The sequence below is a fragment of the Ptychodera flava genome, chromosome 20 (assembly GCF_041260155.1).
Source record: "Ptychodera flava strain L36383 chromosome 20, AS_Pfla_20210202, whole genome shotgun sequence".
Taxonomy (NCBI): domain Eukaryota; kingdom Metazoa; phylum Hemichordata; class Enteropneusta; family Ptychoderidae; genus Ptychodera; species Ptychodera flava.
This window is the reverse complement of record NC_091947.1, coordinates 23,224,805-23,240,945: the sequence shown is the minus strand read 5'-3', so window position 1 is coordinate 23,240,945 and position 16,141 is coordinate 23,224,805. Positions and strand designations below refer to the sequence as shown.

Below are 16,141 nucleotides of genomic sequence, written 5' to 3'. Positions count from 1 at the left end.
CTCATAAGTGAAAAACTTAAACATTTTGCTCGAACTGTCCTCAATCAAACTATCAACAATTCTTTTGCCAAATTAAGAATAAAAATTGCTGTGCAAAGTTGGTACAAGTGAAGCAAAGTACTGGACATTAATATTTGAAATTCAAAACAGCTGCTTGATCTTTTTGTTAACACAATGAGGTAACTAAATCTTAGATTTTCAAAACTAATGATAGTGAAAATTTCTATTACTTCAGGAGCTTAAAAATGAGCCCAAAAAGTGGTAGATCAGAAAAGAATTGTAACAATTAATGAATCAAATGGATCATATAGTAGTCCTGTACCCTAGAAAAGGATGAAAAATATCTACCCATACTATATACTACAGACAATATATAGTAATGTAATAAGGTTATTATTATTAATATTATTATTATGACAAGACAAAAGGAAAGGCACTCTTGGTAAAGCTAGATGCCACCAAACATTTATTTGAAGCTATTAAATCAGATTACAAGTAAATTTATTCTTACCATTATTGTCTCATGATCTTGATCATAAATCACAAATTTTATATCAGTAAGCTGGCTTTTAGGTTTTGAAGCACTGAAGTTTTTAGCTTCATCACACATGATTTTTGCTGTCACGTCTCTAGGAAATTTGAGACCACCAGTACCAATAGCTGGAAATGCGATTGACTTCATCCCTGATTTGTCTGCTATGTCAAAACACTGCTGCATCACTGACTTCAAAAGCTGTGAACACAACACAATGCTCCACATTTAACTTATTATCATATCCTTTACAATACAAAGGGTCATAGTCTTTGTAATTTTTTTTCACAGAGATAGATTTTGCTACTTGCCTAATTTACGAGCATGGCTGGCTAAGTAAAGGTACCAAAAATTATCTTCCCCGCAACAAAAAATAAACTTGACCCAGCTAAGCTCTGGCTTGTGAAATTGCTCATTCCTGGTGATGCTAGATTTTTATGAACTGATTGGGACATAGTCTTGCATCAATTAGCATTGTATGTGAAGCTGGATTTAGAATTTAGGGAAATTTGATTGTTTCAAGTGCATTTGTTCTGTGGAACCATCTCAGAACGATTCTGGAAACATATTAGGTTTTCAAGAGACAATAATTGAGTACAAAGGTATATAGTGTCAAACACATATTCAGCTCAACTGAGATGATGTCAAAAAAGTTTTTTTTAAATTATTATTTATCAGCTGCACGAGTACTATATTTTATTGTATATTTTTCAGGAACAATGCAATGCACTTGCACTGTGATATGGCTTCAACATTTGTGCCATCCAATGTTTATATCCATTTGATTTGTGCTTGCGTGGTTCCAATAGTTGATCCAATTTGCTATTTTGGCTTGTAGAAGTTGTTGTGGAAGTTCTGGCTAAACAAGTGCCATACGTGCTTTATCAAATGTTGTAAACAGAACAAGATTTTTTTTTCCATTTTGATGGTGTATCATGAGTTTGCTTCTTGGGTGCCATAAAAATCACGTAACTATGCATTAGGTGAGCCACACTATAAAACAGCCTTGACTCAGCCAGCAGAACTACTTTCCATGAGGCAGCTGCAGCATAAAAAATGAGACACCAAACTCCTATTTCTATCTCTGTGTGTACTGTGAGCATTACTTGTGATCGCTTGCTGAATATACTTCCTGATGGAATAGGGAAATTATCTCCAATGCCAACAATGCACAGTCATTGAGGCTCAACGCTGTGTACAGAAAATCTACCTGTGCAATAATCCAAAAAGAAAACATACAGGGATTAAGTTGCAATCCCGACAAACCAGAGTTTTCAATAGCAAACTCAGGTTTTAGTTTTAATGCAGTGAATGCCTCATGATAGAAGTTCTGTAACATTCTATAGAAACACTATAGAAACACTATAGGAATCGACAGAAATTCTGTGTATGTAATATAATTAATAAAGCACTGTCATGATATCTTAACCCTGATTATCAAAAGCAACCAGTGCATCTTGTGATCTGATGAAACCTTACCTTTTCAGCTTTTCCACTACTGTCCCATTGGCAACACAGAACATGAAACACCTTCTTACACTTCAGGTTGCCAGTTGCTGAGGTTACCACTATATCTCCCTCATTTGTGGACACTTCTGTCTTCTGTATGTCCACTTCCTGCTGAAGTTGTGGACCACCCACCTGGAGGATGGCTTTAGAAACTGCGCCAGTGTTTAAATCCAAAGATGTTTGTGCAGTGTTTACTATCACGTCAACCTGACATATGATCAAAGAAGTAACAATCTTAGTGTCACAGCTCTAGACATTATTTCTCAGTGCTCTGTACTTTATCTTCATTCAGCTGTGATAAATATTATTATTATTTACCTATGCCCTTATTACTTCATCCTAGTGATGTTTACCGAAACTTATCAGCCGTGATATTTCATGGTAAACGTCAAGATATGCACGATAAACATCATGGGTTTGGAGTGTTCCCGAACTTGCAATTTGATGGTAGAGACAACATAAACAAACAAAATGGCTGCCATGCACTCTCTGCCTATGAAGCGATGTCGCTGATCTAAAAATATGAAGGGCTTTGACGAACTCGGATATTTCAAGTTGCTAAATATGGAAATAACATGTTGAGTCTTGTAATATTTTCCAATGGTTTTTCAGTTATCTTGTATTTTTTTAGACAAGCTATAGCAAACATTTTTTTCCATTTGCAAGGCACAGTCTACTCTGAACAGGTAATGAGCGTGTGGCGTGACAGTGATGCCATATGCTCCGAGCTTGTTGACATGGCAACTCTCAGTGTAAAGAAACAAAATGGTGGCAGGTGCCCTCTCCGTGCTGTACGACAATCAAACGTGATCGTAATCAGGAGAGATTGAAAGCAGAGGACAGATTTTGATCAGTTACAATTGTAATAGCATATTGCACCTTAAAAAATGGAGGACTCCCAGCAAATTGTCACGTGTTATGTTGATATAATCGGATGTCTTCATATTTATGAATATTGGCTGGTCACACAAATAATCCGATATTTATGCTCAGGTGTAATAAAGCAAAGCCTCAAAATTTAAGTTTTCTGGTACTATTAGAAAAATTCTGGGTATACTGATAAATCAGTTATTACCTGATATCGCCTGATCCTTGTTTCGCATCAGTATGTGTGTCATTTGTGTTGCGTCTGACACTTGACTTTGTCTTGTGTCTGAAGCAGCATTGTAATTGGTACTGATACGACACAGGTACAGGCAATATTGGGTAATAACCTGTTAATATTTAGATATCCAACAAATTTAAGTTTCATAATTAATCAGGTTTCAGGGTTCGCGCTAACGTTCGCCACAGTCGCAAATTGCGAATAAATGTCCGATGTGGCGAAAAAAATTGCTACGCCTTCGCCACGCGTGGCGAAAGCTCGTGACCGGGTGCCGTGTCGACCCCAGACACCTTCGAAAGTCACGTCAGTCGAATAATACTACATTGACTGGGTTGACCATATGACTTTAATCAAAAACGTCCGGGGAAAAGTGAATACATTGGATGTTTGACCAAACTTTAAAAAGCATCAATTTTTCGATCAAAAAATTCATGCGTAGAACTAATGAAAATTTGTAGAAAAATACCACTGCCTTGTTGTACATCAGGCAATAAAATGTCGTAGGTGTGAAAATGAGTTTACTAGAAAATATATAGTGGCTCTTAAAATTAGTTTGAAAATTTAGCGTCTTTACCGCGGTATCGCTAGATGGCCGTCATTTTTGAAGCGAAGATGAAGTGGTGGATTCTGGGATATCTTCCAGGGCGGCGTGCGTCAGTCCTGCGATCCCAGACTGACGGTTTTCCCGAAGGACCAAGAGTTTCGACATGCGGGTGTTCATTGTGATCGATCCAATATATGTACTGGATTATTTATGTAGCCGACTATTCTAACAACTAGTCGTTTTTACAAATAAGTCTACGTTATTTTCCGCAATCCAATTTTCCAGTACAAACGCTGCAAGCATCGTACGAAACATTTGACCACGTACATCGCGTCAGGATGCAAGCATGAAGGGTAATTTGAGTTCACACCGCCAGCATAGCAGCCACAACAACGTATTCCAAACAGCATGCACCATCGTTAATCACGCTGGTTCTGTCACTTTTAATGTATCAAAATAACCCTTAGATCGGTCAGACTATCGAAATATTCAGTCATTTAAATATCTAGCCTTTGAACAAAATAATTCGTTGCTTTGTCATACGTCAACCGATGATCGACGGCAGAGTTCCTGACCATGCAACTGACAGACCAAAATGATGGCGTTGGACTTTGCCCAGAGCTTAAATGAGCATGCGTGAAAAAGTTTCAAGATCCCCAGTTTGTCTACTCCGGTCCGTGTACGGTTTGGGTAGTTTCGAGACACCCAAACAATGCAAATGTGTTACGAATGCAAGGTACGATGTGATGCGGCTTGCGGGCAGCTACGATTGCCAAAGTTCTACAAATAGTTTATTGATTGTTCTCAGCTGGGAAAGAAACTAGGTTTAAAATAACTCACGAAAAAAGGAAATAAGGAAACCACCGAGAAGAGAACAAAGACAGACGAACCACTGTCTAAGCCATAGTCGAACAAATTTCAGCAAGGTTTTTGTCTGTGCATGGAAGTATAAAATGTGAGACAACAGATGAGTCGACTGATCATAGGTTTGTTGTATTGACGAACTGCTCTTTTGATTTTTCACTAGTTTGCGAATTTAATTAATTTTCAAAACCTAAGCAATTTTTTAATACCAATAGTTTTCTTTGATACTTTATGGACAATGCTTTGCATAGTCAGGCAATCACTGTAATTTTATCCAGATCACCAGATAACGGTATAAAGCAGTTTTTAAATCATGTAAAAAATAAAAAAGAGGAACAATTATGGCCAATGATTAGACTTTGATGATTTTTTCATAACATGTTGTGCAAGTTTTGTTCCAAGAACTCTATTTGTTGTTTGTGTCATAATAAAAGTTAAAAATAAACAGAAGTTTTTTTGTCCCTGTCTATAAAGAGAGGGGTCAATTTATTCACCAGTATTCATGAAATATAGATCTGAACGGAGTTAAGACCAATTTTTGTTTAATAAATATTTTTTTAATTGAAGGACAGACAAACCTAGAGTTTTACCATGCTCCTGGTCATTATTATCTGCAGCTATAAAGTTGGCAGAAAATGTGCTCAGCAGTTTATCTGTCGAGGAATTAAAGTGTATGTACAACAGCCCTGGCTCAACATTCGGATAATAAAGTACAAACGTTATTGAAAATAGGGTTTGTGCAATTTGTATGTGAAATTGATTTGTTGGGTGTGGCTAATAAAAATTGCTTGTGGCTAAAAAGATTTTGATCATTTTAGCCACACTAACAGACTGTGGCTACAATGAAAAAATTCCTAGCGCCAACACTGGGTTTTAATAATTTCCATCAAATTGATGTATGTTTTACAAGTATGTTTGTTTATATTTACCAAGCTTGTTAAAACGAGTCATCATTGATGACATAGTGGCCAAGGAATAAACTTTTTTTGAAGTTGTTAATATATGATACCTTTGGTTAACACTTAGTAAGGGCACCGAGACCTTGGCCACATCTCAGCGTTTCCGTTACAATTTCAAAACTTGCGTACGACTTTACGCAACTGAGTTTTTATTTGCGTAAAATGTATTCAAAATGCGTACGGCAGGAATCAGAATCTGAAGTGAGCTGGGCAGTCTTTCTGTAAAACTTTGGGGTTTCCTTTAATGCGCATGCTCTATTAACAAAAAACAACAACCTTGGGGGCTTCAATTTTAGCTGAACATTTGCTATGCCGTGATGCATGCCCCGTATATGATCGTTGAGCAGCCCAATGAGTTCATGTACAAAGAGAATACCTTCAGACTACGAAATTAGTGTTTTCAAAGGGCCAACAAAAAGCAGATACCGTTCAAAGTCCAGCGGGACCTCTCAAGAATGCAACCCGACAGAGTCTAAATGGTCACCCGTAAACACTCTCCAAATAACATGCTACGTAATGACCATTTCTCAATGCGTATTTTTTTACGCAGTCATGATTTTTTTTGCGTATTTCCGAACAATTTTGCGTAAAATACGCAGGATTTTGCGTTAACGGAAACACTGCACATCTATCAATTTGTACAATCCATTTCACAATCATTCCATACTATATGCATCAACACTTATACACCTACCGTATTCTTCCGATTCTAAGACCCCCTTTCCAGAATCAAAGGTGATGAAAAAGATGTGGGGGGTCTAATACACGGATGTCACAGCGAAATAGAACATTGTAGTTAATTTATGCTAATTTATGCAATGTTATGCAAATTATTAAACCAATGATTTTTTTATTCATGCTAGTCGCTATAGACAACTCAAACTTTGTGATAAAGACTCATGCCATGCCATGCTGCGTAGATACTAGCTCTGCGTGGCAGGGCTGTGTGTTACCGGCGTTATACGGCCTTTGGTGGGAGGCGTATAACGCCGGTAACACACAGCCCTGCCACGCAGAGCTACGTAGATACTGGCAGTCGAATCTGTACAAATATAAATTAATGGAGATCCACAAGTTTTGAAATATAGCGTATTTCCCATACCTTCTTTTACTAAATAATATGATAGCAATGCAAATGCATACAGTAGGATGGTATCCGTCCGATGTTTTCTGTGTAGGATTTTCATTTACCGTACTCCTTAAAATAAATGATCAATTACACGTCGTGAGTTTTATTATTTTGCTCCTAGTTTCAAAAAGTCTAACCGCACGTATCTCGAAATGAAATGTGATCTTACAAACAGGCATGCTCGAACAGGTAAAGTGTAGAAGCATCGGCTGGCCGAGACGAAAGATTGCTGCGCAAATCTGCTTTCAATTTGATGAATTGAATTTCTGGCAATAAACCTTAAATTTTTTTTTTCATTACTTGTATCGATGACTGAACTATCTCTTGATGTGGAATTCAGTCATCTATGATCAACTGTTTGGAATACTGGATACATATGCTTCATTTAAAAAAGAACTTATTATAGGGCCATATTTACTTTGTATAGAAAAACCTGTTTTTTATTAGCTCTTTGTAAATTTAGAACTTCTGCACATACTTTAAGGGTTGAAACTGGCCGTTGGAATAATGTTCCGAGAGCTGAGAGACTGTGCGAAATATGCAGTCTATGCAGTCTGAATGTTGTTGAAGATGAATATCATTTTCCTCTTGTTTGCCCAAGGTATAGAGACCTGCGATGTAAATATATTGCTCCCTGTTATTATAACCCACCACTGTTATACAAATTGAAGATACTGCTATCTTCCATAAATGCCACAACTTTAAGAAAACTAGGAAACTACAATTTTTCTGCCACTCAGCTCCGTGATGATATTTTAAATAACCAAAGATACAACTTGTACATCATGTTTTCTTATCATATATGGACTGTAACACTACTTTGTCATTTGCTAGCGATCCGTATCTTATGTACTGCTCTTGTTTTTGTACTTTTTGGCCGGAGGCCAGTAGTACTGAAATAAATCTATAGTCCAGTCAATCTACGAGATTTTGGCACCTAACCCACCACAAATTGCAACAGAATTTTTTTCTTCAGAATGCATTTTAGTGAGGTACCCAGAACAACATATTAAAAGTTTACTCGAATCCACCTTGGGGAAATATGACTAATTTGCATAAATCAAATATGGCTGCCAGCCATCCGACAAAATAGCATAATTGGCCATATATCACATATTAAACAAGCTATTTCAGTGATTTCAAAGTCTGAGACAAGTAATTTGGCTCAGGTAATCATTTTGGAGGTATAATGTTTCATATAGGCACTTTATTAATTTGCATAATTCTAATATGGCGGCCAACATTCCTACAAAAGACTTTTTCGGTCATATGCCACATATTAAACAAGCTCTTTCAGTAACTTTAAAGTTAAAGTTTATTTCTTAGGCATGGACAACGTTTTTCGAGATGCAACGATTTGCATAGGTAATTTGTTAATTTGCATAAATCCAATATGGTGGCCAACATACCTACAAAAGACATTTTCTGCCATATACCACGTATTAACCCTTTGGACGCCAAGGTCTATTTTTGTCAACTTTATAAAATGTACCATAGTCATTTTTTCTGCCTTTTGCCAAAATTGTGATAAAAAAATGTAGCTGATGAAAAGTGATATCCATTCGGTCAAAAATTATGGAAAAACGTACAGAAAAGTTTGCAGAAATCGGTAAAATATTGCATAAAAATTTTTGTGTAAAAAATTACAGCAGTGAAAGGGTTAAACAAGCCATTTCTGTGATTTGAAATTTAAAAGTATATTTCTTTGGCATGGACAAACAATTTTCGAGATGCAATGATTTGCATACTTAGGTATTTCGTTAATTTGCATAAATCCAATAGGGTTGCCAACATACATACAAAAGGCATTTTCTGTCATATACCACGTATTAACCCTTTGGGCGCCAAAGTCTATTATTGTCAACTATATAAAATGTATCACAGTCAATTTTTCTGCTTTGCAAAAATTTTGATAAAAAATGTAGCTGATGAAAAATGATATCCATTAGGTCAAAAATTATGAAAAAACGTACAGAAAAGTTCGCAGAAATTGGTAAAATATTGCATTTAAATTTTTGTGTAAATAATTACAGCAGTCAAAGGGTTAAACAAGCTATTTTTGTGATTTCAAAGTTAAAAGTATATTTCTTTGGCATGGACAAATGATTTGAGGTGCAATGATTTGCCTTAGCACTTCGTTAATTTGCATAAATCCAATAGGGCGGCCAATATACCTACAAAAGACATTTTCTGTCATATATCATGTATTGAACAATCTATTTCAGCCATTTTGAAGTTTAAATATATTTCTTGAGCATGAAGAAACACCTTTTGCGGTTCAATGTTTTTAAAAGACACTTTGATAAGTTTCAGAAATTAAATATGGCTGCCAAATTAATGACCAATAGCTTCTTATATAAATAAGGTTCTGTAGAGATTTTACCAACCGGAATATCAAAAAAAAAAAAAAAAACTGTTAAGAGGGCACTGCACCCGATGCAGCGTATTTTGCTCAAAATAATTTTTTTGCAAATATTCATCCAATTTGATTAATTTGTTAACCCAAGATTAAAAATTGGTTAGGCTCACCTTTTAGCTTGGCAAGCAGTCGTAAGTTGCATGATATAGAAGGGGTAATTTATGCAAATTTATGCAAATCACCCGATTTTCTGCTTCCCTTTTATCCGAATTTCAAGATTTGCAAAGAATATAACTCTAGTCTGGCTGGGTCAAATTTTCTGAAATTTTCACATTGTTTTTTAAATGCTATATAACAAAACAACTATTTTGTTTTGCAATAAATTCTGATGCAAAAAATGTCAGACTCTTAAAAACTTGATCAACACATAAACTCACAAAAAATTGAAAATTGCATGCTTAGGAAAGGCTTAAAATTAATTCAAACAACTCATCAGCCCAACAGAATCCAACTGTTACACGATACAAGCATGTACATCTGGAAAAATGACACTTGGAAAAATGACTCAAGATGTACTTGCTTGTATTGTGTAATAGTTGGATTCTGTTTTTGGATTAATTGTAAGCCTTTGCTAAAGCATGCAGTTTTCAGATTTTTTGGAGTCTGTGTGTCCATAAAGTTTTATGAATCTGACAGTGTTCGCAATAGTGCTAAGTTTCAATTTGTGTGTATTATGGCATTTTTTATTTTGGTCATATCATTTTTTCTGTTTTTTAGCTTTGTTGTGTTTATTGTATTTTTGCTGTTATGTGTGATGACTTCTTGCCAGTCTTCTAGGGGATCTTATAAAGATGCACCCATCCATAAAAAGAGGGGTCAGTCTAAATTAAAAACTAAAGATTTTGAACACGTCTTTTTTTTAACAGTGAACATTACAGATTACATGTTTTGACACTGTACAGTGTTAAACACCCTTACAAATTACGAAAATACCGTAACAGATACAATAATGTTATATCAGAAATCAATATTATATTCAGAAAGAGAATATATTATTCAGAAGACTAACAATCATTAACAGTCGTCATATATTGATGTTAACAAATCCTGTGGTTACGACAATCTTCCAGCTCGACTTTTAATCGATGCTGCTGATGTAATTTCTGAGCCATTACAGTATATCATTAATCTTTCCTTTTCCTGTGGGCAGTTTCCAAATGCCCTGAAAATTGCCAAGGTAAACCAGTTTTTAAAAAGGGGTCAGAACACTCTCCTGATAATTATCGACCAATTTCCATTCTTCCTGTGCTAAGTAAGCTCTTTGAAAAACTTGTAGATAGACGCTTGCGATCATTCTTAAATCACAACCACATACTATATGAACATCAGTATGGCTTCCGAGAAAAGCACAGTACAAAGTTGTCTGTCATAAATTTAGTAAATTATCTCGTTAAACAGATGGACGAAGGCAGAGTCACCTTAGGTATTTTTGTTGATTTCTCAAAGGCCTTCGATACCATCAATCATAACATTTTATTGTCCAATTGTCTCATCATGGAATACGGGGTTTACCTTTGTTGTGGTTTCAGGATTACTTGCGAAATCGTCAGCAATTTGTGTGCTCTGAAGGTGTAAACTCCACATATTCATCAATAACCTGCGGAGTTCCACAAGGTTCCGTTTTAGGACCAACGCTGTTTTTACTATACATCAATGACTTTCCACTTTCATCTTCATATTTTGATTTCAGACTATTTGCTGACGATTCAAACCTTTTCCACACATTCCCACATACACAGAGAAATATTGACCTTTCCATTGTTAACAATGAACTTAGTGATGTACAGCGTGGTGTATAGCGAATAAGCTCACGATAAATGAAACAAAACTAAATTCATGCTCATTAGAGGTCGTAAATGTTTACTAAATACTTGTGGCACACTTAATGTAAATGGCAAGGTCATTGAGCAAGTCAACCATGCGTCTTTTGTTGGTATTGTTATTGATAGACATTTGCTCTGGAAAGAACATATTTGTCATGTAAATAGCATTATTAGAAAAAAAATAGGTGCTATTTTTAAACTTAGAGGCTTTATTCCAAAACCAGTACTTATTTTATTGTACAAGACGTTTATTCAACCCCACATATCATATGGATTAGAAGTATGGGGAAATACATTTACTTCCTATATGAATTGTATTTTTTTGTCCCAGAAAATGGTTGTGCGGGCAATCTCATATGCTCATTTCAGGGACAGTTCGTCTCCACTCTTTAATAGTTTGGAACTCCTTGATGTATTTAAGTTAGACAGGTTTTTGATTGGTATCTTTGTTTATGATTTATTACACAATAATTTACCACATTCGATTACAGATTACTGCATGTTGTTAGATTACAAATACAATACACGACAAAAAGAGCAAGGGAATTTATGTATCCCACCTGTTAAGACATCAATAGGAAAACAATCAATAACATACACAGGTGCAATTACATGGAACAATATCACACTTAATACAAGAAAGGAACTGACAAGACATAGTTTTTCACAGTCACTTAAAAGGGATTTGCTGACTGAATATATGATATAGACACTTTTCTCACCACTTACTTTAAACAATAGAAGCTGGGTTTTAGATGTGATGAATTTTTTGTATATTTTAATTTCTTTAACATCCATGAATGTACCATTAAGCTGAATCGAGGGGTCAGACTTCGATTAGCATTATTGCTATTTTCTGACTCCTATTACCTGTAAGCTTATGAATGATTTGTATACCTTCTTTGTTCTAAACATGATTTGGAAAAATAATTTTTCAGGTAATAAAGTTAATCAATCAATCATCAATCATATATAGAAAAATTAAAATTTAAAAATGCCGCAATTATACGGTGTCGCTCAAATTTGATCAGAATTGGTACATACTAAAGATCAACAATAAGTGTTTGTTCTATCTGTTCAGTGCAGGAAAATTCTCCGTTGATGTTATGACAATGATTTCTGCACAACCAGAAAAACAACAAGAAATATTTAAACCAGAAAACAAGAATGACAAAAGTAAATAAGGTCTGAAACCTTAGGTACTGGAGGTCAACTTTAGCAACATGCATAGCAGAGAATGTTTCAACCATGGATGTACAAAAATAGACATCCATGGTTTAAGCAAGTCTACAGTTCATAAACAATCACAGGAAATGAATAATAAGCTGTTTCAATTATTGCCACCACTCCTGCACATAATAGGTACCCTGCATACAAATAGGTTAAAGGTCAAAAACCTCTTACTCAGATGTGTGCGCTGTTTCAGTTATTGCCACCACTCCTGCACATTTGCAGGATTTCCCCTTTTCTTACCTCATTTGCATATTTTTGACACTGAAACAACGTCACATCTCAACCCCTGCATCTACCTGTACACCAAATACTGAGATGGTAGCTTTGGCGGTATGGGAGCCTTTGCGTGTGACGGACATTCATCCGCACATACATACCTACATACCTACATACAACATACAGACGCCATAGACTCACCATATAAGCTCTTTTTGGTATTTATATCAATACCAAATGTGAGCTAAAAATGAATGTCGAAGGACTTAACAGTTTCTTCTTGATAGTTTCGTAGTGCTAAACACTTTACCAAACCCTTATTTATATTAGAGCTATTAAGCCATGGGGCATTATCAAGGTTCTTTGTAAAAATTGAACCACTAAAAGTGTTTCTTCATACCTAAGAAAAATATTAAAAGTTTAAAATCACTGAAATGGCTTGTTTAATGCGTGGTATATGGCAGAAAATGTCTTTTGTAGGTATGTTGGCCACCATATTGGATTTATGCAAATTAAAAATTTACCTATGCAAATTATTGCATCTCGAAAATCATTTTTCCATGCCAAAGAAATATACTTATAACTTCTCAATCACTGAAATAGCTTGTTAATACGTGGTATATGACTGAAAATGTCTTTTGTAGGAATGTTGGCCGCCATATTGGAATTATGCAAATTAATGAAGTGCCTATATGAAACATCATACCTCCAAAATGATTCCCTGAGCCTAATAACTAGTGTCAGACTTTGAAATCACTGAAATAGCTTGTTTAACATGTGATATATGGCCAATTATGTTATTTTGTCGGATGGTTGGCCGCCATATTTGATTTATGCAAATTAGTCATATTTCCCCAAGGTGGATTCGAGTAAACTTTTAATATGTTGTTCTGGGTACCTCTCTAAAATGCATTCTGAAGAAAAAAATTCTGTTGCAATTTGTGGTGGGTCTAACCCTATTTTGACTGGACTATATCTATCTATCTAACTGTTTGGAATATGGTACAAACATGCACGTTTTTGTTGAAACTGTAAGTTGTCTATGAACTTGGGTATTTTTCCTCGCAAGATTTCGCATGCATAATCTTGAAAATCTGTTACACTATCTTTCTACTCATTGCTGGGACTAGTTCAGGAAAAGGACACAGACAAGCAAGAAATGCTTTCAAACAATAATACTTTTATTACATGAGAAAAACTACAAATTAATAATACATATTAGTGGAAGAAATTCAAAGAATTTTCAGTTCATGAGCAGAAGAAACTTCGGATGTCGCGTTTGTCGATACATTTGTCCTCTTCATCACAGTCAAACCCGTCGAGGTCGATATCGCCATCTTCTCCCTCGTCATCAAACACGAGTCCTACGGCTTCATTTGATAAGTCGTCATCGAGTACCGGAACCGCCTCGAGATCATGTTGTCTTCAGTTCCGTCGAGCGCATTCGCGATACCCGTGGAAGATTTTACGAGGCCAATGATATTTTTATTTTCACTGGTTGCTTATACGGTAAAGTTGAACGTAAGAGAAAACGTGCGGCTCTTCACAATGATCACCAAAAAACTTACAAGATAGAATACTGTTTTACTTTAATGGTAAATTTTAACGTAAGAGAAAACGTGCAGCTATTCACAATGACCACAAAAGCTTGTATCATTCACATGTCCCAAATTTTCTATTGATAATGGTGACAAAAGGATTCCCCGACATCGTCACTGGATTCTATAAAAATGTGTCAATTTATCGTAGACGTTATTTTCTGACAAGTCATAAGACAGTGCACGGTTGTCATGGGCAAGAAAAAAGTAATTATTCAAACATTCTCCCTGTCGGCATGCCTCACTACTGTCGCAATCAGCTAGAACTTGGTTTGCCGTATGAACTTCGCCAAGATGCAGACAACATACACGATCGAAATGCTGTAGCTGTTGTTCAAGATGATTGCAAAGTTGAAAGTTTGGAGCGAGATGCAGAATGGTTACTTTGGAATATCATCGAACGTGACTTGTCAGTCAACAAGAAGTACTACTTGAACGCAAAGAAGAAAGCATTCATCCATTCTCCAAGAGTTGGCATGGCACAGAAATGTCACATCTTTTTTGGCAAATGATGCCATTGTACCTCTCATAGAGCAATAAGTCCGAGGTACTGCTTTCACCGTACATATTCAGAAAAACAGACCAAATCATGCCGCAAAAAATTGAAATGGCCCTTTTTAGGGCCTCAACAGTCTCCAAAAAGAGAAGCTACTAATACCCAAACTGTTTTGTGTTTGTGTGAGTGTAAATTGTGTTTGTTTTATCGTGATGAAATGAGTGAATCATACTTGAACGACAAGTTGAAACCCGACTATCCTAAATGTTCATTTTATGGTAGCCAAATTGCATCAAATTATTCAATTCATTCTTGATCAAGATGTTCAAAAATCTGCTTATTTTGATTGTAACAAAATGACAGTAACGAAAAAGATGGCACTGTACTAGATTGAGTCTCTTTTAATGTTCATTTAGGTATCGAAATTCAAGTGTAGTTTTATCACCAGGAAACGATAGAACTATATTCCTGATTGACACTTTCCAAACCCCAACAATAATGTGCTTGTTTTGAGTTTGATACTTTGGCACTTATTTGTGACTTTGATAAGCAGCATGTCTCATTACATGACTATGGCACTATTGTTCCCGTTAGAATTTGGGTGTACACCCTGGGGGTCTTATAAATGAACTAAAGGCTAATTTCGAAATGATAAAATAATAATGGGGGTTAATAAACTGGCAGGGTCTTATAATCGAAGGAATACGGTAATACTATGAGAGCTTCATCCACCTCATACTCATTATCACATTCCCACATGCATGCTTGCAATGACACCATATCTGGTACCTATACAGTTGGATCATTACCAATCAACCACCTGGATGCTAACATCCTCCTGCTCATTGCTCCATTGCAGTCATTTCAATTAACTTCCAATAAACTGACATTCATATCACCAATTCAACATAAGTATTAAAGAATAACAGATGTGTGTCTAGTATAAGCATGTTTATTTGTACTTAGCTTGTTAAAAAACAATAATCATTGATGACAATTATCTCAGAGAGATCAAATATTTGGAGTTGTTAAAATTCCCTGTTTTGATTTGGAGCAATCATATTTTGACTAGCAGATTCAAATCGCAGTACATTGTCCTTGTACTAAGTTTGAATGCAATGGGGTTCAGTCAGACACATCTATTAATGGCTCAGTCGACATGAAAAACACTGACAAAACGGTCACCAAGATTCCACTTGTGTTTGTGTCTAAAACAGATATATATTGCATAATGAAAATCCACAGTCTTTTTATTAACTTTGAACAGGTCACTGAATGGTGACATATGTCCCTGCCTGTTCTTTATGGTACTCCTTTATGGGATATCAGGGGTTTCGTTAAAAGCCGGCCACCGGCCATATGCCGGCTGTAAGGCGATCACGGCCGCCTGTTATTACCTGAAAAGCATGTGATTGTTGAGCCGCTTACGGGAATGAATAGCTTGTAACAAATACAGCATATCGGCAAAACTTTACAATGATCTGTATCCTTCATGCTGAATTACTTGTTTTCAACACTTTTGCGGGGTTTTCACAGAAAATTTTGTGTTCGTTGGCTCGCATTCGTGTATCGTGCGATACTGGTACAGCACGGGACACGTCCACAGTCTATACAACGTACACAGGGTGGTTGGAGGTTAGGGGTCATTGAGCGTGTGCAGTAACGCAACATTGTGTCGGCCATAGCCTACGTGGTTGAAGTTACTCAGTTCGGT

The 16,141-nt window shown here is 36.0% G+C and overlaps 2 protein-coding genes across 2 annotated transcripts in view; both read right to left on the bottom strand.

The window, feature by feature from the left end:
- Positions 1-16,141, bottom strand: part of LOC139119532 (protein mono-ADP-ribosyltransferase PARP14-like) — a 240,592-nt gene that overhangs the window by 33,470 nt on the left and 190,981 nt on the right. Inside the window, exons 19-20 of the mRNA XM_070683374.1 lie at positions 2,012-2,248; positions 512-733 (exon numbers count right to left, since the gene is read on the bottom strand). Coding sequence (XP_070539475.1) covers positions 512-733; positions 2,012-2,248 — 459 coding nt within the window. The remainder of the gene's footprint in view (positions 1-511; positions 734-2,011; positions 2,249-16,141) is intronic.
- Positions 1-16,141, bottom strand: part of LOC139120345 (protein mono-ADP-ribosyltransferase PARP14-like) — a 259,128-nt gene that overhangs the window by 232,596 nt on the left and 10,391 nt on the right. The gene's annotated exons all lie outside the window — the stretch shown is intronic.